The 27732-nt window shown below is 45.3% G+C and overlaps 1 protein-coding gene across 1 annotated transcript; it reads left to right on the forward strand.

Annotated features, from left to right (window-relative positions):
* The first annotated feature begins 198 nt into the window (after positions 1-198).
* LOC149339043 (PTB domain-containing engulfment adapter protein 1-like) lies at positions 199-26946 on the forward strand. The gene is made up of 12 exons (XM_089547868.1): positions 199-356; positions 5202-5332; positions 6584-6648; positions 7487-7558; positions 7650-7748; positions 9057-9194; positions 9807-9923; positions 11238-11357; positions 12314-12424; positions 16432-16582; positions 20596-20774; positions 24340-26946. The coding sequence occupies exons 2-12, from the start codon at positions 5272-5274 to the stop codon at positions 24424-24426; spliced, it is 1200 nt and encodes a 399-aa protein (XP_089403994.1). The 5' UTR covers positions 199-356; positions 5202-5271; the 3' UTR covers positions 24427-26946.
* The last annotated feature ends 786 nt before the right edge of the window (positions 26947-27732 follow it).

A 27732-nucleotide genomic window follows, 5' to 3' on the forward strand; every position in this document is an offset into this window, starting at 1 on the left:
GCTAATATAAAAACCTAACAGTTTGCACCTTTGTACTTTAATAATATTTGGTATAATTATAACTTTGTTTTACAAATTTTAGGTCGGGTATGCGTGCTTAATCTTGTTTATTATGTGTAAAGTGTGGGCATTAGTGGCGCTAGCTACAACGTTTGCTTCAAAGCTCTGTTCTTGATGCTACTGGTAGACAGACGCACTCTCGCCCTCTCCCAAACCTCTCGGAGCTTCCAGGAGAGCTCCGCAGCTGGGAAGCCCTGTTGGGAGCGGACTACTGTGGGCGTCATGGGCGAAGTTTGTTTCTGTTTTGGGTGCCTGTGGTGAATGCTGTCATGTTGGAGGGCCGCTTCTGAGCGCAGGTAAGTGCACAGCCTGCTTTTGCTTTCGACCAAAATACAAGATGGAGAAAAAAATGCTTTTGCTTTTGCACTCGCCATTGGTTGCACCGCGCCAGCTCGCTGCCAGTTCGTGTGGCTTTGTGTTTGTTTTTCCTCGTGTGTAATTTTCATTAGTGATGGTCTTCCTCCCTCGTGAAATGGATTTGGTAAGCCTAATAATTGAGAAAGCATGCTTTGCGTGCGCGCCGGACTTCACTCTGAGTTGCCGTGCTTCCGTTCAGAGCTGGGCGCTGACCGTGGGGCGACTTGCGAGTTGCTATGAAACTTATTCCGGCGAGCTCGTAAAGGGAGGAGGGTGGGGAGTGTACGGAGCCCGTAGACTCGCTTCGAGCAGGTAATAGCCTCAACATGCGTCAGTATTTGGCCTTCAAATGTTGCTTCCAAGAAGAGGCGTGTGTCGCAACCGTCCGGGGCGTCGAGCGCATCATAGACACCTCGCTGCGTATGCGCGAGAATTTGCCGGTGGTCATCGTACGAGGCACAGATCGGCCCGCACGCCGCTGTTCGCTGGCTTCGGTGTTTCCTTTTTGTTCATTCTCTTTTCCTGCCCGCTTCTTCAGCGCTGACCCGAGCGCTGAAGCGTTTACGGACGGCGCGCAGCGTCATTCCGTGAGAAATAGGACTGGCGAGCCGCTGCTGTCTGACCCAGCCTTCGTGTCCCCCGTGCGCCGTGTCAGTTGTGGTCAGCTGGCGCGTCTTGTCTCGAGCGGTTGACAACAACGCCGCCCGCCTGCTCGGCTCAGAACCGGTGTCGTGACAGCTGTGGCTCTCGAAGGTGGCCGTTTTCTCCGTCCCTCTAGAATTTGACCAGCCGAGCTCGCTCGGCGGTGGCGACACGCAAAGGACCTGTCGCGTCGCGCTGATTGAAGGGAAAGCGCCTGTGCGCTGCCGCGCCTGACGTTCTGGCGGCGACCTTCGAGTTCCACGCAGACATTCGTCGCTGCGACGCTATTGTGTCGGCACACGGCGAGCGCGCTTAACATCGGCCTGTTTTTATTGGTGCATTGTTCTTCTATCTCGGTCTTCTTCCCTCCCCTGGGCGGGACAGGTATGCGTCCCGTAGCGCGCCTCACTGACTACCTGGCACGCGGTCTCAAATTGCCGTGACGTCTCGGCCCTTCGCCGCTGCTGAAAAGGGCGATCGGCCGGGAATATCGGACGCGACGAGGAAGCTTCGTCACATGACACCCGTCCGTGCGCACGAAGCAATCGTAGAAAAATTATTCAGGCGGAGGCGCAAATAGCGACGTCGTCGTGCGTGAGGAAAGTGATGCGCGTGTGAAAGGGAACCTGGCTTATCGTAGCGATACTCAAAGGAGAGAAAATTTCCTTCTGCAGTTGACGCGACTTCTAAAGTGCTCGGGAACGTGAACTTCGATTTTGGCACCCGTATCAGCGCTCTTCTGAATTCCTTCTTTGCTGGCACATGTCTTCATTGTTTTTGTTCAATTACTTTCGTGTATTGCGTGCTGTTGAAGGTGCCTTTCCTTGTGTGTCGTGCGACCCTTTTGTTTTCACATACATCATCTCCAAGTCCAAGTGATAGGATTGTCCAAGTAGCAATCAATTCACGTGCTGTGTCGAAAGGCCATTGATAAGAAAACAATAGGCAGATTAGGGACATCAGCATTGTTGCCGTGTGCTAGTCTCAAGCACCTGTACTTTGGAATGTGTTCCTTCATTCCTCCCATAGTTGCGGTTCATGAAAAAGCTTCTGCGTTTTCCCCAGCACATATAAATCTGTAAAATGAAAATTTCACTTCTAGAGAAGTTCTTCAATATGCATGGGGAAGTTTCTGAGCTAGTAGAGAAGTGTACAGTAACCATGCTCTAATTACAGCATGTGTTAAGACAAACTGCAGAAAGTATTTGACAAACACAAAACATCTGGAATGCATTTGGGCATTGAAATTACTGTAGAGTTTGTATTCTTTGATGGTGTGTGCGATAAATAGGCGGGGTCATCTCAATATTTTTTCTTGGCTACGGATATATCGCACGACCGTCATCCATTAAAATTTTGTAAAGTTTGTTTTTGTGGGCAAAGCACCGGACAATCACCTGTTAAAATTTTGTAGACTGTTTATGACGCCAAAGCAGCGGGAGTCGCTCATTAAAATTGCGCCGGCAGTTTTGTTTTTGTCACCGGATTTCCTTTCTGCGTTTCGATCGACGAAAGGGGCGGGAGCAAGCTGGACTCATTTTGCTTGCAGAGCGCGCTGTGCTGTACAGTTCCTGGACGCCTTTTCTTCTTCCTTATGCTTTTTCTCTATTGCTCCTCCTCCAAGACCCGGCAGTTTGCGATGGCTGGCTGTGGCTATCTTGCTCCATTAGAGCTAGTGCCAAGCATTACCTGTCCCCGTCACGTCTGATGATGGCCGCCTTCCTTCTCCCCCTCGCTTCGTGCCCCCCCCCCCCCCCCATTCCGTCTTCCGGATTCCCTCTTTCCTCCTCTTTCTTTGCGCAACTCTTGTTTTCACTCGGGGAGCGAGGAGGAGGAGGTTGGGAGAGAGTCTGCCAACCTTGAGCAACAAGCTGCCCTCCTTCCCTCCCCTCTTTCTCAACTTCGAAAGTCTTAGCAAACTCGGACGTCCTTGAAAACAAAAGAGCCTCGTAATTCCTTGCACATACTTCTCGGATGTGTTGTTGGCTTGAATTACAAGTGCACGGCTTTGGCCTGAGGGAGCGGACATTGTTTCTTTTATTATTGAGTGGTTTTTCCTTGCACTAGGAAATAATTTTGTCATGCTTATTTTCTTCGAAAGAAAGTGAAATTTCATTTTGGATGCTGGGAGCGCCATGTGGTTTGTGGCACTTTTTCTGAAAAAAAAAAAAGTATTTATCTAAATTAGTATTACGTCTATCTTTTTGGTTTCTGATCTCAAAAGTATAATGGAGTCTCAGAATGGACGAGCACACAGCTAAGTACCTAAATATTGCGAGTTTTAACAGGTGTGCTTGCCTTCATTGTAGTTCTGCAAATGAGCATATTTAACTCAGTCTCAACCAAAGTGGCAGTTCAAGGCCAAGAATCGAGAGCTGCATTTGAAAGACGGTTCTTGCTGCCCCCTGTGAAATATTAAAGCGCGCCAGTTTCACTATGCATTTAGTTGTTGTCATGTCTGCTACTTCGGTAAAAGTTAAGTGGTTTACAAATTTAGTGGCTGGCGACATACTGCAGTGCCACCTACAGGGTCCCCATCTGTCATGCGTTATACTTCCTTCCTTTTTTGGCATATTGTTCATCTATTGTTCCAGCTGTTATGGAAGACATCTTTGATGGTGAGGTGTAAAAATTGATTGCTGCGTTGTCAGCCATGAGGTGCGTTTGTGTCTGAGCAGTTTCCAATGCATTGAGAAAAGTAAGAACTGCACCATTTTAATTTGTTGCATTTGAGTGATGTACAGTCTTTGTCAAAAGTAACTAGACTGAACAGTTTACTTCTCAGTCTATAGTAAAGCTATTATGGCAGCCCGCAAGCTATAAATATCTGTATGGTAAGGAGAACCCCTGCCCTTTCTTTTAAAGAATTTTTCGATCTTTACGGAAGACGTGAGTTGTCTACTATAGGAATGCGAAGCAAACTATGCAGCCTGGTTACGTTTGACAGACTGTACATAAAGGCACCTGTTTGTCGTTTTAGAAATGGAACACTCCGTGGTCAACAGCTTGAAAATGTTCATGGTTAGACCACTCCTTCGAGGAGTGGTCCGGCTGCAGTGATGTTGATTGTGCTAGGAAGTATTTTCCTTTGTGCCATAGGTAATGTTTATTATTTGAAATGGCCAGATAAAGGAATTGACATATGGGTACATTGACACATTGTCTTGCTCCTGTCTGAGGTCCAAAAAAGGAAAGGTTGGTCATAGAAAACAGGAAATAATGTGTCATCCTTGGGGTGCCAACTTATCTGGAGATAAGAGTGGCATGTTTCAAGTGCACATACACTGACATCCTGCTGATTTCACTAAAACATTGCACGTGATTCATGCTGATAGTTGCTAGTCCAGCTCAGGGGTGAAATATTAGCAAAGGCACAATTCGTTCAAAAGAGCATACAAGCAGTATGCGAGTGGTTTCTTTTACCATTGATGCGTGGTCCCAATGTATAGACATGTGCTGAAAGCGTCCGGACAAATAGTTTGTGTGATTGTGCTGTATTAGCCTTTAACAGCTGCAGCATGTAAAAAACATCATTTAGTGGGTTATTTTTGCTGTAGGTACTTCTACTAGCATGCCGCCGCGGTGGCTCAGTGGCTATGGTGCTCGGCTGCTGACCCGAAAGACGCGGGTTCGATCCCGGCCGCGGCAGCTAGAATTTCTTTGGAGGAGAAATTCTAGAGGCCCGTGTACTGTGCGATGTCAGTGCACGTTAAAGAACCCCAGGTGGTCGAAATTTTCGGAGCCCTTCACTACGGCGTCTCTCATAGCCTGAGTTGCTTTGGGACGTTAAACCCTATAAACCAAACCAAACTTATACTAGCATGCTTAAAATGTGTGCCTTTGTGGGAAGGTATTTTCTTCTATTACTCATAGCCTTTCCTGTTCCATTTTCTTGCAGTAATTCGAAGTTTTAGTGATGTACTCAGGACCAGAGGTGCACATTGAGAACCTTGGCTTTTTTTTTTACGGAAACTTTTGCAATAGATGATTTATTTTTTTTTGAGCCAGCATCTCATTATGAAGACAATAATCCAGGAACTGCTTTTTAAAAGTGCGCCTAACATGGCTTATACGAAGACCTTAGTGTGGGCAGTAGTAGGGACCACTCAGTCTTTGTTGTTGTGGTTGTGGTTTTATTGCAGGCCTGGCATAGTCCTACATTCACTACAAGAGCTGCCTTGCACACAGTGCATGTAAATATATCCATCCATCATGATCAAGCAGTCTTCCTTCCTCAAGTGGGCCCAGAATAACAAGAACTCCGTCAAAAGCAGTAAGTGGCTATGCAGTCTTCAGCATGCGGAACCTCCTCTGGGCCGATTTTGCTCTGGATATTTGTTGAATGTTAGGAACTAAACAGCTTTTTTAAAAAAAATGCGTGCGAAAACAGCACCAAAACGGTGTCCTCCAGTTTATCTGCTCCAACGTGCTTTTTTTTTTGTAGTTTCCAGTCTTGAATGTAGTTTGCAAACAAACTTTAAACAATGGTAAACTGCTCAGCAAAGTTGTCAAGGTAGAAACCGCTTGGTCATGCTTAGACCAAGAAAAGCAAAGCAGTGCTCAAGGAACTTTTACAAACTTTCTATGGGTGACGGTGGTAAGATTGTCCAGAGTTCTTGCTGCGCTATGGAACATAACGCATTCCCACTAGCCCGAACCATCACCTCGAGAACCCATAGTGAGGCATTTTTCCTGCTTTCTGTTGCGTCCTATGGCTTCTGTGGTGCTGCTAAATATGAAATGCTAGGTTCGGCCATTTCACCGGCTTGTAAAAAGAGTGCATTTAGGGAAAGACCAAATGCATCACCTGAGTCACCTTGAGTAGCTGCTTTCTCTGAAAATGATTTTTGCTTTGTATCTGTATTCAAGCCAAAGCTTCAGAACTTGGTGTCCCTTAATGTTTCCGTTCTTGCATTTATGCAGAATGCCCTATTTCTCAAGTTTAAGAACCCCTCATGCCTTTTTACCCCCATGAAAGCTGCAGGGAGGAGTTGACAGGTCTGTTAAGAAACGAGAGAAGTATAGGGAATTGGACTAAGATGCATGTTACCAGCTCTTTGAAATGAAGCATAGAGACATAACATTGTTTTCGAAACATGCAGTTCTACTAAAGCGTAGTGGATTGAAGCTCAGTTAAGTAAGTTCTTCTAAAGCATAGTGGATTGAAGCCCAGTTAAGTATTGGTCTGGCCTGTTTGGTTACTAGCAATTCAGGCTGTGTCATTCGTTAGGCGTTCCTGCCATGCCAAAAGAGCAGCGTGCTCATTAAAAAGTCTACTAGTGATGTCATGGTTGTTTCTTGAGTGAGAGGTGGCATCAAACTGCCCATTTTGTGCATTGGATACTTTCATCTACCTGCACTTGATGAGCAAATAGAATAGGCCAACAACTTCAGCTGCAGCGTAGCATTGGGAATGAAAACACAGTACTGCTATGAATAAGCAGGTGTTGAGTTTGCTAGGGTTATTTTTTTGTTTTTCAACTCTCAGTTGTCCATGTTTTCGGATCCTCTTTTTCTGCCGTAGGCGGTCGCAGATGGATCCATCCGGCGGATGCTCTTCAAAAAGGACACGTTGTCTATCTGGTCAAGGTATGTTAACACAAGTTCAGCTGGCTTGCTACTGAGATGCTCTGCAGTAAGACCTGCAGCAGCATTTCTTTCAGTAGTTGAACTGCTCTGACGTTGGTTTAGCATTCTTTGTGGTTGTTATAATTAAATGCTGCAAGTTACAGGATGTAGCTGTCAGTTTTTTTTATTTTTAAGGAGTCATGCCAGATCGCTAGTCAATGGTCTTCTGAGTAAGTTAGACTGCAAGCACTTTCCAACAGCCTTTGTTACTCTGTGAAATCCAGTTCAGGAAATGTAGAATGTTATTTTACACTACAGTGGCAATATGCTGTAGATTAGGTATGCTGTAGATAAACATGGGTGGCGTGATGAGAGAGAGATGTGGGCTGCATGCGTTAGCACTGACAAGGGGGAGCGTACTCTCATGATTAACCATTAACTGCTACCTGCCAGGGTGGTTGGGGACTTTAAATGTAGATATAAAGACAAACATGAATTTCTTACCGCTTATGCAGGAGAACATCCTGTTCCTCTCGCTCGTAACGCCTCCCATGACAACCTCGCGAGATACTTGCACAGACCTCGTATTTAAGAACCAGGCATTGGTGCAGCAAGTCGAGCGTATATCCATCTTTTTCTCCAATCACAAAGCTTCCATCATGAAAATCAAGAACTGTTAGTGGAGTGTTTTCTGAAAAAGGAATGTGTGAAAAATAACAGGTTGTCTGTAATTGTACATACATGTCTTGCTCAATTCTTTGCCTCAATCTATCGAATAACTGAAACAGCTGATGAGCTATGCTCAAATTTCGCATTAGGAAGTGACGTAATTGTCGGCAATTTTTTTTTTATTCTCAAGTTCCTTGGCTTCACTGAAGTGGAACAGCCCAAAGGCATTGAAGTGGTTCGAGAAGGAATTCGAAAGTTGAAGGTATGCCTGCATGTGCCGCCTTTAGTCACGGGCTTGGGCGGTTAACGTGCACTTCACATCCACCTGACGTCACACCTGGCTGTCAATGCAGTTTAATCAGCAGCTGAAGAGGTCGGAAGGTGGCAAGGTGCCGAAGGTGGAGCTGACGATTTCAGTCGATGGTGTTGCTGTGCAAGATCCCAAGACAAAGGTGCGCTCTCGCATTTATTGCAACTGGTTCGTTCCTTGCTGTAACCCTGCCATGAATGATGATTGTACTGTACAACATACTCTGCAAGGCATGACATTAAAAAAAAGTTGTGTAATGTGGGGAATAGCAGTTGCACTGCTAGTTAGGTAGGTAGCTGGTTGAGAGCTGCAAGTCAGTGACTTTTTTGTACACGCACCACAATGTGTAGAGCGAAATTCTTTGTGCTGAATATGAAGAACAGAGGTTTGAAGCCAAGCGTTTATGTGGGCTGTAATTTGATGTAAAGTTTGGCTTACTGAGGTAGTGAGGATGATTTGGTACCGCTTGGATTTGATTGTTTGGTGCCTGGTCTCTTGTGGACTTTGTCAGAGTGCGCTCTGAACATACCTATATATAGGAGTACATATAGTATATATATATATAGAAGCATCTCGGAGCTGGACACACCTGTCAATAAGCAAGCCTGTGGTGCTTAACAAAGCAGAGGCCGCATCTGGACGTTGTATTTTCTTACTGAGTACCTGTTCATCGCACTTTTTTTTTGTGTGGCTAGCACTCCCTCTAATTTTTTTTGTGTATTTCTCTGCTATGTGCTTTGTATTTCTCACTTACCTGTTCTGTGCCCACCCCTATGAAAGGGGATGCATTAACAAAGTAAAATCACTCCTGAAGAAGATCGGTCTTCCGATTGAAACATCATAAATATGTTTCCTTTAACAAAGCGTATACTTCGCTATATACTCCTGTAAGCAGTCAAGTATTTAATGCTCTAGCAACCTCTCTCTCTCTCTCTCTCTCTCTATATATATATATATATATATATATATATATATATATATATATATATACATATAGTGAAGTATACGCTTCGTTAAAGGAAATCTATTTATTCTACTCGACGTTTCGTTCGGTCTTCCGATCGAAACGTCGAGTAGAATAAATATATTTCCTTTAACGAAGCGTATACTTCGCTATTTACTCTTGTAAGCAGTCAAGTACTCCATGCTTTCGCAACCTATATATATATATATATATATATATATATATATATATATATATATATGAGTAAAAAGGGAGTAAGTTGTCCTCTAGCGTACTCCCTTTTATAAAAGAGTGCATTAAAGGACATTTTACTCCTTTACGTTTAGTGTGTACAGCCTGTGGCACTGTATTTTGGTAAGCCTTTTCAAATGTCGTCCGGTGCCTAGAAATCACTTGTGAACGCTTCCTTTGCATGCCATTCTTTCTAGCGGATGCATTTCGTGTGCTAACTCTGTTCTTAGCCAGATGTTGTGTGCCTGCGTGCAGAGGATATTCCACCAGCACCCGCTGCATCGCATCTCCTACTGTGCGGACGACAAGACCGACAAAAAGTCATTCAGCTTCATCGCCAAGGAGTCGGATGGCGAACGGCACTCGTGCTTCGTGTTCTCCAGCGAAAAGTTGGTGCGTGGCGCCGGTGGTTTTGCTCTACCTTACTCTGTATTGTCCGTGCCATTTTCGCTGTGTGAAATAAGCAAATTTATACATCCTGAATTTGTACAGAAATGCTGCTACAAATGGGGTTGCAGGGCGGGTGGTGCAATGCAGTAATGCTGTGGCCTGTGAAGCTGATCTGTTCACACCGGCCTGGGTTCAAAAATCTACTTCATGAAAAATTTTGTATAGCAAATTTTATTTTTATTTCTATTGTGACGATGTAGGCACTCCCGATATTGTCATGAGGTCACACATGGGTTTTCGGACCATCTGGTGTGGACAACTGCAAGGACTGGATTTTCGGCTTCATAAACCATATAATGCTTTCGCATATAAACATCTGTTAGTGCACATATAATTTCCTAGTCAGTAATGCTTAATGTGCATGTAAAACAGCAGTGTGGTGTTTTGCCTGAACCCTGTAAGTCGTCTGGTGATAGTTAGTGCAACCTGACCATGCTCATTTTGGTTGCAGCAGTGAGACCAGTGCCAGTTGTTTGTGTCGTTTTTTTTTTGTTTGCCCGCATGTCTTGATGTTCCACAAGTATAAAACTCACTTTCTTTTTTAATTCATTGTAGGCTGAAGAAATAACGCTGACCATTGGACAAGCTTTTGACTTGGCCTACAGGAAATTTCTGGAAACTTCAGGAAGAGATCTGGAGATGAGGAAGCAGTTCATGATTCTTCAAAAAAGGGTGAGAGATTTTATCCATTTTTTTTGTAGCCTGTGGTATGTCTTAGGTGCCACTGCCTTAGCTCTGTAGGTTAGCTGTGTTTAATAACCTCCTTCAGTGCTGCCTATCCTCACTTCATTTTCATCTAGGTAACCAGATGATGGTTTCTTCAGTTTGCGTTTGTTTTGCCAAATGTTGACTGCTCTGTGGCGAGACCTAATGACAGCATTTGTGTTGCTTTTACCGGATTTTCCTGGCAACATTACTGCGTATGCTGTTTTCATGGTGGATGCCGCCACGGTGGCTCAGTGGTTATGGAGCTCGGCTGCTGACCCGAAAGACATGAGTTCCATACCAGCCGCGACAGTCACATTTCAGTAGAGGTGAAATGCTAGAGGCCCATGTACTTTGTGATGTCAGTGCACGTTAAAGAACTCCAGATGGTCGAAATTTCCGGAGCCCTTCACTACGGCGTCTCTCATAGCCTGAGTAGCTTTGGGACCTTTAACGCCCCTAAACTAACTAAATGTTTTCATATGAGAGAAGCCAACAGCCACAGAAACCAAGGGGCACAGGGGATTTTTAATTAGTTTATTTATTTTGTGGTGTTGATCAATTAATAATATTACTGAATATGTTATCGCTTAAAGCTAATTGATTAGAAAAGCAGAAGAAAAAACAACCACATGCTGCCGGTGGGATCCGAACACACAACCTCCGAATTGCGCGTCCGGTGCTCTACCGCTGAGCTACGGCGACGGCTGTCAAACCTTCTGCTTTCGGGGGTATTTATGTTTACAAATAACCTAACCTTGGGAGTGTTCGGAGGTCGTGGGTTCGGATCCCACCGGCGGCATGTGGTTGTTTTTTCTTCTGCTTTTCTAATCAATTAGCTTTAAGCGATAACATATTCAGTAATATTATAAATTGATCAACACCACAAAATAAATAAACTAATTAAAAATCCCCTGCGCCCCTTGGTTTCTGTGGCTGTTGGCTTCTCTCATATTTATAACGAGCCCCTTATTCCCCTTTCCTTGTGTGCTTAAATGTTTTCATGGTAGGCTGGCCGAGTGGCCAGCTTTCGTTGAAAGCATACTACTTGTGAGGTGAGTATTGAATACGTTGGAAAAGTGCATAGGATCTGTGTTGACGGATGAAGTGGGAGTATTGCTGGCTAGGAATAGTAGATGAAGCTGAAAGAATGAAGGACTGAACTGAGGAGGGGCCTCTGCAGAGGACATGATGTTGATGGTGTTGATACTGTTTGCGGAAGTTATGATTGTAGTGATGCCATGGGACGGTTTATGGTCATGTTTGGCCATCTGTGTCCAGGTCCAAGATTTGGAAGAAGAGAACAGTCGACTGCGCAAGTGTCTCCGTGAGGGCGACTATTCCCGTGGCGACGAAGTCGCCTCACCCACCGAGACTACCAACCACAAGCCCAAGGCTAAGGTCAGAACTTTATTCTTGTTCGTCTTACGACTGAATTTCATGAACCCACAGGTTCTGCAGTGCAAATCAACACGTTGCAGAAGATGGCGTCTCAGGCAGCTACGTGAAAAACGTATAAGAAACAGCGAGTGACTGATTTCTGAATTTAGAAGAAAACACAAAATGCTACTTAGTCGAATCGAAAGTGAAAATTTTACCACGTCATAAGCAAGAATTTATAAAAGTGTATTGGAATGCCATGACCCACCACAGCGGTTTGGAGGCCCAGCTTGAAAAGATGGTACACGCAAGATTGTAAGCTCTTGTAGTGCATAGCTGAAGCAGTGCTGCTGTTTACTTAACTTCTTTGGATCACATATAAGGTAAACCTGTAATTCCACCTCTTGTAACTGACTGCATTGATTCTCATTGGGCTTGCGCCCCGCCACGGTGGCTCAGTGGTTATGGCTCTCGGCTGCTGACCCGAAAGACGCGGGTTCGATCCCGGCCACGGCGGCCGAATTTCAATGAAGGCGAAATTCCAGAGGCCCGTGTGCTGTGCGATGTCAGTGCACATTAAAGAACCCCAGGTGGTCAAAATTTCTGGAGCCCTTCACTACGGCGTCTCTCATAGCCTGAGTTGCTTTGGGTCGTTAAAGCCCAATAAACCAAACCAATCTCATTGGGCTTGCTGGAACTAATCCCAAGATAGCTGCGTGAATGAAGGGCCTGCGTTATATTTGCATAGTTCCAACATGCCTTCTTTCTTTTTTTTTTGTAATATGGTTTCTAAGTTGCATGCATGTTGAAAGGCAAACAAATTTAAACTGCTCAAGTGCCAGTCACCACTAGGACTACACTGTCACCTCGTCGCTTCTGCCCCCTGAAGAATGGGGAGGATTGTGGAGGCTTTTCTTTTTTAGCACCCTAAGAGCTAGGTGCGTTGCACAACGGGCTAATGAGGCCGTCAACTGCAGGTGCCTCGAGCGGCCTCGACCAATGGCACCAGCAAACCCAGCTCAAGCAGTGTAGTCCCCGAGCCCCTGCCACCACCCGTGCCTCCCCGCGGTGCCCCTGACCACGGACAGGTGAGAGAGGGGGGTGGCCTAGTAATGCCCTCACCCTCTATACTAGTTCTTTTAGGCAGCAGGCTGGCATGGGCAATGGTCTCCATTGCGTGTGAAGACGCTTGAACTTCAGCATACAAGATTTGGTGTGGTGTCTGCTGCTTCTGAAATCATTTCACACTACCTCCACTCTGGGTGGTGCATTTCATCGAATGAGCTCTACGTTGGGCTTAGGAATGTTAATAGTGAGTGTGTGGTTTGTTTCTGCGCTGACAGTGGTCTCAAAATTGCTCCGTCGCAGGCTTGTGTCATACAGGCTAAACTGCAATGCTCGAAAATGAAAAAAACAGTAGCCCCAAATAGAAGTTCTTCTAAACTATACTGCAATGCTGTTGTTCTAAATATAGGGTTAATATGGAGGTACTCAAAGCTTGCAGAGACGTCAGCCTAGTCATTGATAAGCTTGCTGGGCTGTTGCGTTCTTGCGTTCGTATCTGAAAAGACGGCATTTGAATTTTTGTTCTAAAAAACTGTTTTCTTCTCCGCAGCCATTTTACCTCCACACCTGTAAGGATTGAGATGAAGCTGGCGCTTTTAACATGATAGCGGTAGGTGTGCTATTCAGTGAAGAACCCGGCATCGATGCATCAAGGAAATCGGGCACTGGTCGAGAGGGTTGTGACCTCATAAATATATGATCTCTCACGGGTAATTCAAACACCACAATCACGCAGTGTAACAGTGGTGGCGTCACCACACACTCCTCATTGGTCTGCACGTCGTGCCGTCCGTCCGCCACCATTAAATATTGCCTCTGAAGAAGCGCAAGAGTTCTCCCAGCCTACATCACGGTTGACGTTTCAAAGGAGGGGCAGTGGGCATGGCTTGGAGTGGTTGGCAAAACATTCCACTGCCAGCAGCATGGTGCTGTGGACTTGGTCCCATGTAGTGAAAACTTGCTGTGTTTTTCTCAATTCTATAGAGTTCTTTTGTGGTGGAATGTGCTAATCGATCGAAGAACGCCAGCTGCAAATGTTTTTTCCGCTTTCCGAATAGCGAAAGCTGGTGAAACGTGGGTTCTGGAACCGTGCAAAGAACAGTGACTGAGGTCAAGCGCTGTCAGGATCTGCGTCAGGATTTACTCGGTTGCCTGTGCACTCACGTATTTTTTGGTCAGCAAGTGAGCTCGTAGTAGTTTGCTTTATTATCCTCCCGAACAAATCCTGCTGAAAGCATCACCGATTGAGAGCTCAAAGGCCCGGTTGGCATGTGGACACTGGAAGCATAAGATCTTCTAGATATGCATTCTTAGCTTATTCCAGTGCGGCAGATAGTGTTCAGAAAGCTAGCTTCTTTCAGGAGACCACTCACAGGGGCATGCCAGCATCTTGGCTGCTCAAGTACAGCCACATTCCAAAGCGGAACCATTACATACCGCGCTCAGTACAAGCGCTGTTGTGTCAGTCAAAAAGCAGTTTTGCTTGCGTCATTTAAGTGCGCTTTTAAATATTAGTGCGCTCTGCATGAACAATATACAATGTTGTTCAAAATGCACTTGATTTTCCCACTATTTTGCATACAGCTGGATCTGCTGATGCACATCACATTAGTTGTTCTGCTCTGCACTTGCCCATCCTAGCCGCCACAGTGGCTCAGTGGTTATAGTGCTCGGCTGCTGACCCGAAAGACACGGTTTCGATCCCGGCCGCGGTGGTCGAATTTCGATGGAGGCGAAATTCTAGAGGCCCGTGTGCTGTGCGATGTCAGTGCACGTTAAAGAACCCCAGGTGGTCGACATTTCCGGAGCCCTTCACTGCGGCATTTCTGATAGCCTGAGTCGCTTTGGGACATTAAACCTCATAAACCAACCAACCTTACCCATTCTAGCAATGATTTCGTGTGTTTGTCAGGTAGAACGTAGGCTAAAACTTGAAATGACTATGCTTGAGAGAAAAATCAGCGATCCAAGCATGGCGCTCGTGCATACGCTGCTGTCCTCGCTCACGAGCGCTCATGTGCACTTCGTAGGGCTCTGTAGTCACTAAGGGCTTTTGGGATGCAGTAATCGGTGCCGAGGTCTGATATAACCCCATTGCCAGCATGCATTTCCATTGCGAGACCCTATACTTTTCAAGGGGTAGATATGATTTTAGTGCTTGCGCACTGCACGGGTCAGGCTTCTTCTAAGTAGATACACGAAAGTATCTCCGAAGTGCACGTTTGCCAGACACTTGAAATCATTTTTCCAGTTGCCAGTCGCTAATGGGTCTGGGCACTGGAGTGCCGTGTACATGGGCCTATCTGATTATAGTTAACGCACAATTTCAGATAGAAAGTACACTTCGTCGGAGATCTTGCGACGCTCCACACTGCAGGCAGACCGTGGACCGCAAAGGTCACTTTTGCCAACCAAGCCTGTTTCCTTCAGCATTCCCCCTTTTCTACATGCTCCACTGACTTCAAATTGTTTGTAAACAAGAAGAGGTCTGTTGCACTGGAAAGAAATAGCGAATAGTGTCTTGCGAAGTGACACGCAAAGAGGACTTTAGGCTGCTGAAGGCACCCTTTAACGCCATGTCGTACCCTTTAGGCAAAACTTAAGTGCCTCTGAATTTTGTTTTAGGCTGTTTTCATTTACCACCTTTTGGTGGTTAGCTGGGAAAAAATGCTCTTCAGTTGAGGTCCAGTTAGTAAGTTGATTTGCTGCATGGTTTGTTGATGAAATCTTGATTAGCCTTTACTTTATTCCTGTTCATACTGGTTCACTTACGTCGTACTCCAATCGGGCATCTGGAGCAAGTTCACTTAATCTGCTGAACCGAAGAGCATGTTGGAATGGAAGATGAAGATTCTGATTCAGATCCAGAGTTCTGATTGGACCGTGATGGATATCTTACTCCTTCACTGCTTCAGAGAGCCGCTCTGGATCGCAGATTGGAATACGCCATTAAGGTTGCTTTCAGTGTCAAAACTGGCGACTGTGGTTGCAGGTGTCTAAATGTCCCTTACCTTGAAGACTGCTGATGTTTCAATTGAAAAGCAAGCCAGACGGGGAAGGAACTTGGGGTATTATGCATAAAGCATAGTTTCAGTGTGCGTTTTTCGTTTGGTTCTTAAAGGTGCACTGAAGAGGAATCTGAACTCGTCTTTTTGCCGTGGAAACTCAATCTGCACGTTCCGAGCATTCTTAGAAACTTCAATTTATTGCCCTGTGTGGCTGATTTTCCTAATTAAATAGAATTAACGTCGGGCTCCCGCCTTTTTTTTTTAAATTCTCCCTCGTACGGTGGGCGGAGTCGACCAACGCGTGGAGTGCCTTTCAGCCAGTCCCGCGGCGGCTTGCCGCTCTGCCATCGGCGGAGTAATACATAGTAGTCCGTAGAAGCAAATAGTCCACCCGTATTTTTATTTCTGCAGGATTATTTTGCGGCTATATTATCTGCGAATGAAACTATTTATTCACGGAAACCTGAAAAACAAAATAAAGCTAAAGCAAAGCCTCCACGGAGCTGGCTGCAAGGCACTCCACGCGTTGGTCGACTCCGCCCACCGTACGAGGGAGAATTTTAAAAAAATGGCTGGAGCCGGACGTTAATTCTATTTAATTAGGAAAATCAGCCACACAGGGCAATAAATCAACGTTTCTAAGAATGCTCAGAACGTGTAGATTGAGTTTCGCGGCAAAAAGACGAGTTCAGATTCCTCTTCAGTGCACCTTTAAGGATTTCAGGTAAGGCTTCAGCGAAAGGTGTGTACAGGCCAACAGAAAAACTTCTAAGGTTTGTTAAATATCGCACTCTGTGCACAATATAAACACAACAAGGGCCATGCTCGGCCCACGTTGAAAAGAAGTTGGTTGCGCACTAACGACGCTGCCCGAATTGTCAAAACGTGCTCATTTTTACTTTCGTCGGTTCTTGGCCCAGACCCATTGAAGCTGCCTCTATCTTAGTGTATCATTTTTCACTTCTTTACAAGCTTGGAACAGAGGATGTTTATTATTTTTTTCGCCTACGTTTGTGCTGCAGCCCTCGCAGGACCTGCTCAGCCTGATGGTGCCAACCGTGGGCACCCGCCTGGAAAACTTGTCCATGGATGACCTGGAGGACTTCAATCCCCGAGCCGAGACGGAGCCGGCGCAAGCCAAGACAAACGGCTGCACAGAGGCTTCCACTAACGGTGAGCTGGCCCTTAGCAACCAACGGCATTTGTTCACAAATGTTCTGTATTGATTAATCATGACTAGTCTGGGCTGTTTTTGCTAGGACTGGTTTGACACGTATTTGTGCTTTTCTTTCAAATTTTAGAGGACAGCATGGAGGACTGAGTAAGTATTTGTGAACGTAAGCACTGCGTCTGCCTTTTGGAAAACTGCATTATTTGGTCCGGCATTTCGGAATGCCTCATTGCAGCACTGAAATGTTCTTCTACCATAGCTGTTTGGGGTGGGGGTCTTGGTCATATGTCACGACCAAAAACTTCTTTTGTTCACCTACTACACTTGGCGACAGTTTATCTGTGCAACGAAGGGAAGGCTGCAAGGGGCAGAGCATCCTAAACTGTCATTCTGGCAAAAAGTTGGGCACACGACAGCTGGCGCCATCAATGGATGCTTCTTGTAACTAGACTTGCCTAGCAAATTTGTTGCAATCAAGAAAACTGTTTTTTCTTTGACTTTCGACTTGGAAAGTTGGCGGTTGTTAGAAATGTGGTCTAAGTAACGAATATTAACAGTATACCAGTGCGAGGGTTGACTTCTGTTTCTCCCATTAACCTCCAGATTGTGCATTGTGCTGGGGTCTGAAACTATAGTGCCGTTGGCGATTCGGTTTGCCACTTTGATAGTCAGCCGCGTGTTTTATGGTACTTGATTGCCACTTGCCTGCAACTGCTGGTCTTAATTGTGATTGTCATTGTGTGGCTGTTAGCTGCGCAACTACCGCGATGCCATCCCGCAGAAGGTATGTTGAGCTGAAATAGCATGAAGCAGTCATTCCAGAAACTTTATTGCTTGCAACTAGTACTTCGAGATTTCTGCTACCAAACAGTCAGGTTGAATTGAATATTGAATACTTTACTATTCGATGGAATATCGAATATAGTTGAAACCTCTATGTAAAGAATTTCAATGTAACGGGATCCCCAATGCAAACAAAGTATGTTTTCACAATTCCATGTTTATAGAACGCCATGTATTTTTAGTAGATTGTACCAAGCTTTCACTTTAACAAAATTTTGTTGCTAGTTCAAAACGAACTTGAGGAAAAGTTGTACCACGGGCATGAGTAGTAGAACAAAGCACTGATTGTAGCATGTACATGAAAGTGGATGCTGCCCGGCTGGCAGATACGGAAATACAATGATGATCATGTGGTGAGCACGGTAGGGGACTTATGAGCGCGGTGCCTATCCTGCTAACTGGAATACGGGAGAGGCTCTTGCAAGCGTTGTTGCAGCAACCTGCCAGGCCAGCCTGCAGCTCTTACGATCTTGCCCAAAATCTTGCCTCACTTATCGCGTTTATAGATTCCCGAAGCTTAGTAAAAGGACTGGAGGAATCACTCCCATCAGCACAGCTGTCAACACAGACATCAGGTGTGGAACCTGTCTCACATTTCTCACCTGACAACATTGCTTCCCGCTGAGACGGTGTACGCATGTGGCAAAAAGACCACATACTCGCGCTTTTAGCAGAAAAGTAGTGAGGTACAGGTGGTCCTAATTTCGGTAATTTCATTGGCTCTCTGTTGGGGGGAACTCCTATCAGAGACGGTGGAGAGACCTGCGAGCATAGCAGTGTGCCCCACCGCTAGGATGGCTACCCCTGCTGATTTGTTTCCCTACCTCCTTCCCACGAGGCCGCAGCGGCGGATTGAGTTGTCATGTCACGAGACAATAATAGCGAGGCCAACACTCGAGATGAGTGCATCGTCCCAGTCACCTGCAAGGTGCTCGGCACGATAGGCGCGCTGAGGTGGCTCATGAGTCCTCAACACGGAACAAGATGCAATGCAGTCCAAAGGGGCACACTAATGGCGCATAATGAAGTAGTTGAGGGCAAAGAAAGGGATAAAAAATGGAATTTTCAGCGCAAATAAAGGATCTTTTTTTCATGAGGGATCCACAACACTTCTTGGCAGATTCTAGCATAACGGGAGATGAATTTCGATGCATCATGATGATGATGATGCAGCGAAGTATCAGTATTACGAAGCAAACTGCAGGTTTGACTGCTTTGTTAAGGGGGGACATGGGTCTTAGAGCATTTTTTTTATTTACAGACCAAATGCAATGAAACTGCACAGACTTATTCAGTTTTTTCTGCTGATTTCAAATATGCAATTTGTTTAGTTCTAGGCCAATTAGTTCCTGAGATATTAATATATATCATGCCATTGTCTGCTGATACAATAGAAAAGAAATGGGCCACCAGAAATTTAATTTTAATGTGTGGGTAGATACTACAATGTGTGAGGAATGCAACGCTGGAAGCAGTTTTCAGTTTGTTGTCTGTGTGGACAAATGGGCTTAATAGTTAGTTTTCAAGTGAGTTGACCAGACATACAGTGCCAGAAAACATGACACACATGAAACTAACTATTAAGCCCATTTGTCCACACGGACAAAAAACTGAAAACTGCTTCCAGCGTTGCATTCCTCACACATTGTAGTATCTACCCACACATTAAAATTAAATTTCTGGTGGCCCATTTCTTTTCTATTGTTTCAGCAGACAATGGCATGATATATATAATATCTAAGGAACTAATTGGCCTAGAAATAAAAAAAATTGCATATTTGAAATCAGCAGAACAAACTGAATAAGTCTGTGCAGTTTCATTGCATTTGGTCTGTAAATAAAAAACATGATCTAAGACCCATGTCCCCCCTTAAATTGAGGTTTAACTGCATTTGCCCAAGCCTGTGCTGACCCATTGCGTTCATGTTGAGTGTGTGTGCAAGCTGAGAATTATTACATTTAGCATACCGGAGACATACTTTCGGATATGTATGCCGGTTTTACGCGCCTCTGTTGCGCACTGTGCATGTGCAGCTCCCTTCCATAAAACGGACATATGTCTCCACTAGTATGTCTGCAGTGTTGCTTATCTCTTGCAGGCAGCATTCACGTGATCAAGCTTCACACTGGCATGCGGTTTAGTTAGCTAGTGTCTCAGTTCAGGTACCAATCTTTGTCAGGTAAATCCTCAGTAGCCTGGACACCTGCCCAGCTGCTCACAAGAATGGCTTGCAGATACCAGGGCTGTGCTGACTTGAGCAGTTTGAAGCAGTTGAGGGATAGTCCATTGTGTTGGAAAAATCCCGTTATGGTAGGGTAGGTTCGAACATGGGAATTATTAGCCTTATGAATCTCGTGATTTACACCTTCTGTTCTGCTCTGAAAATCGTTTTGAGCCTGCTGTAGGGGCTAAGCAGGCAGGGCATTTTGTCACGGAGCACAAACTGAGATTGCACTGCACTTAGAGGAGACACCCAACTCTCGAGTCTGTTCTGAAACACAGGTGATTGAGGCTTAAGGGGGGAAGAGGGGACGAAGGTGGCTTTTCTATATTTCGACTTAGAGCAATGAAATTTGGCAGACTGGCTTAAAACAGCATCAAACAATTAGATATAAAGTTTCACAATGACAGCTTCAGTAGGTCCCCTTTTATAATTGTTTTTATTTTGTCCCCATGTTGCTTGCCTTGTGGAAAACCTAGCATGACAAAAACACGCTACAGGTCTGTAAATGCTTTTAATATTTACTAAAAAGTGTGGCGTAAATCAGGACTCTTAATGTTTTTTTTTTAATTTATCTGGTCTTTTTTAAAGGACACAATATGCACCTTCTCTTTATGTTTAGAATGTATCAGGCTGTAATTACCATGTAATAAAAACATGTGAGCCTAAATGGTAAATCTGAGACCGTTTCGATGCAGACCACATTTCAGTGATCATAACAGAACAAACCGGGTAAAAATCCATGCAACCATTGCTGTGCCATTTCTGTTGCTGCATTGTAGCTTTTGACACGTACAAACCTGTCACGCTCATCCGCTGCTGTGAACCGGTGAAGCCAGCCTTGATTGGTACTTCCTTCTAACGATGCAGTCCTTCAAACGTGGGTGGCAGTGGTTAGGTAGGATGACAGGGCCATTGTGAAGACCTTCTCCTTGGTCACGCAAATCCAGGCACATCTGACACACCCCCGGGAGTGGCGGCCGGCAAGGACCTCTTTGGAGCGGAGCCGTTCTCGCCCAGCAAGGAGGAAGACCCCTTTGGGATGGGAGACTTCTCCTCGGACAAGCTGGGTGCCCAGGAGCTGGAGAATGCAATTGGCATAATCGACCGCAGGCTCAATGAAATGAAGGTGTGCACTTTTTATTGCGAAAGCAATACTACTTGCACTTTCACGGCGTTGCCGTGCCGCGGCCGGTGACCACCATCGTGCCGCGGCGGTGACCACCATTGACCTTCATTTGACCTTGATTGCATTAGATTGGACTGGATTGGATTAGATTACATTGGAGTGGATTGAATTGGATTGGATAGGATTGCATTAGATTGGATTAGATTAGACTGGATTGGATTGGAATAGATTGGATTGGTTTGGATTGGATTATATAACCGATGCATCACCACAAGTCTAACCACAAGCACCACCACCAGCTACACTACCAGCTGTATCATGGGGTATGTGCGGATATTGCTTTCACAATTACCGGGCTTAAAGGGCAACTCCGGCGATTTTTCAGCCATTTTAAGTTAATGGCTGTTTTGTGTTCCTAGGAACCTCCTGTAATGTGTACGATACAAGGTTTTCAAAAGCAACCGTAAAATAATTTTTGAACAGCAAAAAACGCAGAACTCGAAACCGAAACCGCAAAACCGAAACCGGGGAGGTACCTTCGTGCGGTATTGACTGTGACGTCACGAGCGGGTTCGCCGCGCTGTGAAGTCCCCGAAGATATCACAACTACCTTGAGCCGCGCTGTCGACATGACTGAAAGCGCGGAGGACAGCTTTTCCGAGACCAGCGAGTCTTTAGAAGACGACTCATTCGACGATTTTGGACTGGACGAGTCGCCTTTTAGGTATGATCCACCGCCGTGCGAGCCAGCCGAGTCACACCACAGGCCGCGTCACCTGCAGCACGGAAACGGTCTGAACTCGGAGAAGTGATTACTTGAGTCATTTCTCGTGCATGCATTTGTGACAGAGTCGTCAGAACAAAAGTTAATGAGATGCTCCCGACGACAGCTGTTCGTGTGGCCAGTGCCGGCCGACCCAGCCTGATGAAGGAATCTGCTGCCGGAACGTTGCCGCGCGGTGCACAACGTCCTTACAGGGGCATGCATCACCAACAGTCCTCTCTGCGAAGCTTTATCTCGACGGCGAGCTTTTGGAAGTGAGTTCACGCCAGCTACAGTTCTACAATCCAACTCTTCTTGACGGCCGCGCTTCGTTCAGCTGGCCGCAGCAATAGACGGTTGTACTAGAATAACGTTGGCACAGAATATGCCTTCAAGCGCCAGTTGAACGAAGCCTTAGCGAGTCCAAAGCTCTCTTTGAAGTACACGCAGTCTTCATAGCAATCTGGCGCGAAATGTTCCGAGCACAAGCGGGAATGCTTCCTCGGAGACCAGTTTACACGGCGGACAGCTCTCACCAACTTGTCGCGAAGGTTCTTATCGCTAGGAAACCTACGCTAGATCACGCCGTTGTCACAGATCAAGGATTTGTGCACCCCACAGCAGAACAGAAGTTGCCGTGACCCATCACTCTGGTGTACACATCACATCAGGCACGTTGAGATGGCGCGAAATTGCACAGGTGGTCGAAATAATTGCGGAGAGCTCCACTACGGACCTCTTTTTTCCTTTCTTCTTTCACTCCTCCCTTACGTCCCGCTTCGGGTGTCCATTACTGCGTCATTTACTTTCCTCAAAACCAATTTTCAGTTTTCCCCTGCACTGCCAGCGCCAGCGCGCGCCCAACCAGCTTGACACGCCGCTATGGTGGCTTAACGCCGCCCCGCCAGTGACGTCACAGAACAGGGTGGCCTGTAGAAGTTGCTCGATCAGTGGGTGCCGCTCGCGTCGAGGAGCGCTTGTCTTCAAAATTCGCTTGCGGCAAAACTACGCCGGTTTCAGGTGCGAAATTTTACATGCGGCATCAGACTATCATGAAGAATACAGACTTAAAATTTCATTTCAATCGATGCACATCGAAAAATCGCCGGAGTTGCCCTTTAACCAAGCTAAGCCACAGCGAATTTTTTGCCTTTTCTAGTGCTGGGCATGCACATGCTGAACTACCTACCAGCATGCGCGTTTGTTGTGGAGATGCAATCAGTGCCCAAACACCTCAGCTACTGCTGTACTTCAGTAGCACCCCTGTATAGTAAAGAAACTTGCACCAGCTAAAATCTTTTGTATATCTGGGTCTTTGCTGCTGTATCAATTTTTGGCAATATATATCACATCTTATTAACCTGAGTTGACCATTCACCTCTAACTCCAATTTCTCCAACTGTACCAATTTTTTTCCGGAAATCAGTATTTTGACCATAATATTAAATTCAGGTATATCATGTGGGCTGAATTTGCACAGCAGCAAACCAAAAATTTTGGACACCTGACTATCCTAGTGTGTTGATATCTTGACATCTAGGGCAGATATAGATGTCATTTACCGTATTTTCCGGTGTATAAGACGCACCCGCCATATATGCAGGCTGTCATTGAAAAAGTTGGTATATAAGACGCACCCGTGTATAAGACGCACCCCAATTTAACCGGTTAGGCTAGTGAGAATTAAACACGCTTGCGCGCCCATCGCGAAACTCACTGTACGTGTGACAAATTCTTAAGCAACGCTAAGTGATCGAAAATGGTTTAGAAAAAAGAAAAAGCGAAAGTGCTCGGCATTATGTCCATAACAACATTTTATTTCTACTTAAAACCTATGAAGTCTTTATCTTCGTATACGCTACCAAAAAGTTCGCCCATTTCTGGCGGCAACGCGGCTGAAACATTCTCTTCGTACTACGTACACAGAGCAAAGTTGCAAAGGGTGGCTAAAAAAGAACACCGGCTTGTCTTGACTTGTCTTGACAATGGCGAGAAGCGCAATTGTCTTCATCTTTTGGCATTTCACATTACTTTTCCTTGGGGCCTCCGAAACGGTTGCGTGTTTGTGATCCCGGAAGTCGTCATCCCAGCTGTTTCATGATAAAGTTCACCTACGAAAAGCTGCGCACGGTGGTCCCCGTATCGAAGTAGTATTAACCGCGTTATAACCGAGTCATTGGTAGTGATATTTTTTCAATGAAAAAAGCTTGAACATGAACCTGAGTAACTTCTGAACTCGCAAATAAACGCGAAAAATTAGCGTATAAGACGCACCCTTGTATAGGACGCACCAGCAAGATTTCTGAAAAAAAGCCGCGTCTTATACACCGGAATATACGGTAGTTTGCTGAGGGAAGCTGAAGGTGCAGTGTTTTCAATAATCAAAGCACAAATTATCAGTATGATTTTGCGAAGTTTACTGGTGCATGGTATTCACACCTTAAATGTTGCTGTTCCAAGTTCTGTAAAAATAGTAATAAAAGAAAAATGGAAAAACTGCTTTAATTCTCACACTTATTTAGTTGGCACATCCATGCGATAAAAATGACTTCTTTTTTGAGCCCTTTTTTTTGCGCAAAGGTATTAATGAGTAACTAATTAAAATAATTGTTTTACGAACCAGCAAATTTAAGGAACTAATTTCGGATTATCACCTTACAGTTATTTTTATGCTGATTTTTGCAGTCTCATTAGTATTGGACTAAAAATGAGCAAAATTGGTCGGACCAGTGTCCCCCCTTAAATATTACTCTTGGTTTGTCCTGTGTTGGCTTCATGCACCACTGTCGCCTGTCGTTCCAGGACGGTTTCAGCCGAGGGCTCTCCTTTGGGAAGGACGACTTTCTTCTCGAGCAGTTGGACCCATTGGGAACCAAGCCGTTCCCTTGAATTCTGTTGACGGATGCAGATGAGTGTGAAAATTGAGTCAACGATGTCGGTTTCCATGGTGTGTCAGAGGTGCGCTGCTGAATTCGGAGCTGCCCCGTTGTCCTCCCTGTGTAATTTTGTCATCATTCGCGGAGTGGCACGGTGGAATGAAGCCCCGTGTTTCAGCGTGGACCATAAGTATCTGCCCAAAAGTGTTTTTTTGTTTTATCTCACTTGTTCGAGCGTGTGTGCGAGAGAGCTCCAATGGTTCTCTGCAGGTTTACATGCGTCGATGCTTTTACATTGTCATTCCGTAGTTCGTGAGGAATTGGTTCCAGTAAAACCAGTCCTATTTTTTTTTTTTTTCTGACAGAATATACTGAAGACTCTGCTTTGTATGCTTGCACTTGTATCAAAGGTCTCTGAACGATAGCATATGGGTGCACATGCGGTTTTGTTACTTTCTGACGTGTTTCTGCTTTACACTGAAGCGTGCCTTTCGTTATCCTCACAAGTGTTGTCATCTTTTTGGTGGGCACGCACAGAGGCTACATGGTCGGGTCTAACCAACTCTCAAGTACAGAGAAGTATTTTAGCTTGTTGGCCTTGTCTGGAGCAGTTTCACCCTGTAGACAGAGCCAGGCATTAGAGCTGTGATTTCTTTGGGCTTTTTTTGTATGCCTCTTATTGATTTTTTTTGTTTTCGCACAAAGTACATGGACACATATCCACGTACAACTATTACCGCTAGAAGCACCACTGTACATGCAGCCCATTACTCCACTACTACTTCACTCATCTTCAAGTGTCTTATGAAAGGTGATGCCTGAACCTAATGGTGTAGCTAGGTCGTGTTCTAATAACTTTTTATCTGATGCAAAGGACAGTACATCCTTGGAGAGGTTCCCCCCTGGGATCAGCGTACTCGTCGGCGTTGAAGGCATAGGGAAGTTGTAGCAATAATGTGAGTTAATAGTACCGTATTTACTCGCATAATAGGCGCACCCCTAGTTTGGTCTCGAAAAATCAGATTTTTTTATTTCCGCGCATAATAGGCGCACCCCGAACTTTGCACTGTGATCAGTACTGTATTTACACGATTTCAAGCCGACGCCTCGCCGCCCCCCACCCCCCAATCTTTATTTTAACAGTTTTTGCTGAACTGACTACTAGTCCTCACTAGCGCTGCTGCCGTCGCAGCTGCTGCGGACCCACAGCACGTACGACATCGCGTAGAACAGCCGCACACAGTTTTCAGGGATGCTCACTTTAAACGTCTGTTCGGAAAGCTTCATCTCCAGCCGGAAACGTTCCCGACTTAGGCCCGCGAAAACCTCTGCGCTTGGAGTCGCGTACGAAAATCGCGTACACCGCAGTCGCAACTGCTGCTGATGCTGATGGCGATATGGATAGCGAAAGCTCGCGGCGGAGGAAAACGTTGATGATGACCTTGGCCTCGGGCGCCCTCCATGGGCGGCGTCTGGAATCTCCTGTGCGCGTGTGTGGCCTCCGCGATCAAGCGCCCGTTGCGCGCAGCCTGAGCCGATCGCGGAGGCCTCGGCGCGTGCGTTTCGAAGGCGATTCCCGCGTGGGTCGTGGAAAGTTTCGGTGCGGCCCTTACACAGATCTTTTCTTTTTAATATTTTCTTCGGGAAAACGGGGTGCGGCCCTTACACGAGTGCGTTTATGCGGTATGTTCAATTTTGCGCGTCGAAAAATTTCCGGAAATTTTACCCCGCGTAATAGGCGCACCCCGAACTTTGAGCCGGATTTTCTGGAAAAAAAAGTGCGCCTATTATGCGAGTAAATACGGTATGTTGATCTGATCATTCTTCTTGTTTTTTGCCCTTTGGCTCGTTTAGTTCATGAGAGCACTGCACAACCAGTCAAGTGGTGCGTGCACGCTCTATACATGGACATGTGTGTAACTTCCGGCCAGATCGTGACTTCCTGTACATCTGCTTTTCGATGCCTTCCTTCCCCGGCCTTGCTTAGTATTATTCAGCTGGAGAATACTATGACGGTTGACTGACATGAAGTGTGCCAAGTTGTAAAAGTTTTCTTTTTTGTGAAAGCTAGATTTAGAGATGCGGAATATATTATTGAAAACTGTTATTGGTGTTTATATGAGTATATAAGTTTAAGGTTATGTAGTGTGAATGTTGACTTACATGGTCACTGCTCTTTGCTTGCTATGCAACTTGGAAGTAACAGTGTGATGGTTATACCACTAGAATGTCAACTTTGACCTCTCATTATTTTGCCTCTGTTAAGTTCATACTGGTGCTTGACTGTGGCTCTGTTTCAACTGTTTGGTTTTAGTAACTGTTTTTGTGCAGTTGGCGCTTTTCAGTTCAAAACTCGTTTGAATCTCTGTGTTTCCATATTGGTGTCTGTTGCTGGCAGTTATCATAGAAAGGAGAATAGAGAATTGAGCTGTCGTTTACATATTAACGAAGCACCAGGTGGAAACTGCTGGTTCAAAGAAACTGTATTGCAGCATTGTTTGTTGACAATAAAGCTGTTTTTTCTCATTTCTAATATCTGTATTGGACCAATGAAACTTTGCTGAGTTGATGCATGCTCGATATTTGAGCAGCCTTAGAAAATAAATCTGATTAGGTATAATATGCTTTCGGAAGAAAAAATTTGAAATGTAGTTTATTTTGAGCTGCATTTTGGCTTTCAGAACTTAGCAGCCAACTAAATGGGCAGGGTTCGTTGGTAAGTTTCAGCTTCTAACGCACGCAGCAGGAACACATGGGAATGACAAGGGCATGGGTTGTGTTTTAGCCTATATGGTTTTTATAAATATGCCATGAACAACCTGATTTTGCTTAATCTACTACAGTCACACCCACTTATAACAATACCGGTTATAACAATATATCGGATATAACAATGGTCAGTCGCAGCACCATTGGCTTTTGGATGTGTTCTATGGCATTTTCGGCACAACCCTGTTATAACAATCATTGGTTATAACAATGGTATTTCCATGGCACTTCAGTATTGTTATAAGTGGATTTGACTGTATGTATATGGGCGTAATTGATGCCACCATTAACATTTTTGGAGCGGACATGCTGAAATTGCAGGAGCACTAGACCCCTTTTAAACTATTTTTCAAGTGGAATCCTTTCGCTTCATTATCGGTGTTCTCTAAGCTTCGCATCAGAAATCTCGCAGAAACCATCTTTCTATACTAGGCTGGCTTGAAATTGGTGTCTGCTGCTGCTTCGTCATGTCGGATGCTTCCTGAATCATGTTTGGCTTTCTGTATCAAAAGTTTCCACTTTGGCTCCTTGAGGTACTGACATGTTCTCC

The sequence above is a fragment of the Amblyomma mixtum genome, chromosome 6 (assembly GCF_055824585.1).
Source record: "Amblyomma mixtum isolate Tamu chromosome 6, ASM5582458v1, whole genome shotgun sequence".
NCBI lineage: Eukaryota > Metazoa > Arthropoda > Arachnida > Ixodida > Ixodidae > Amblyomma > Amblyomma mixtum.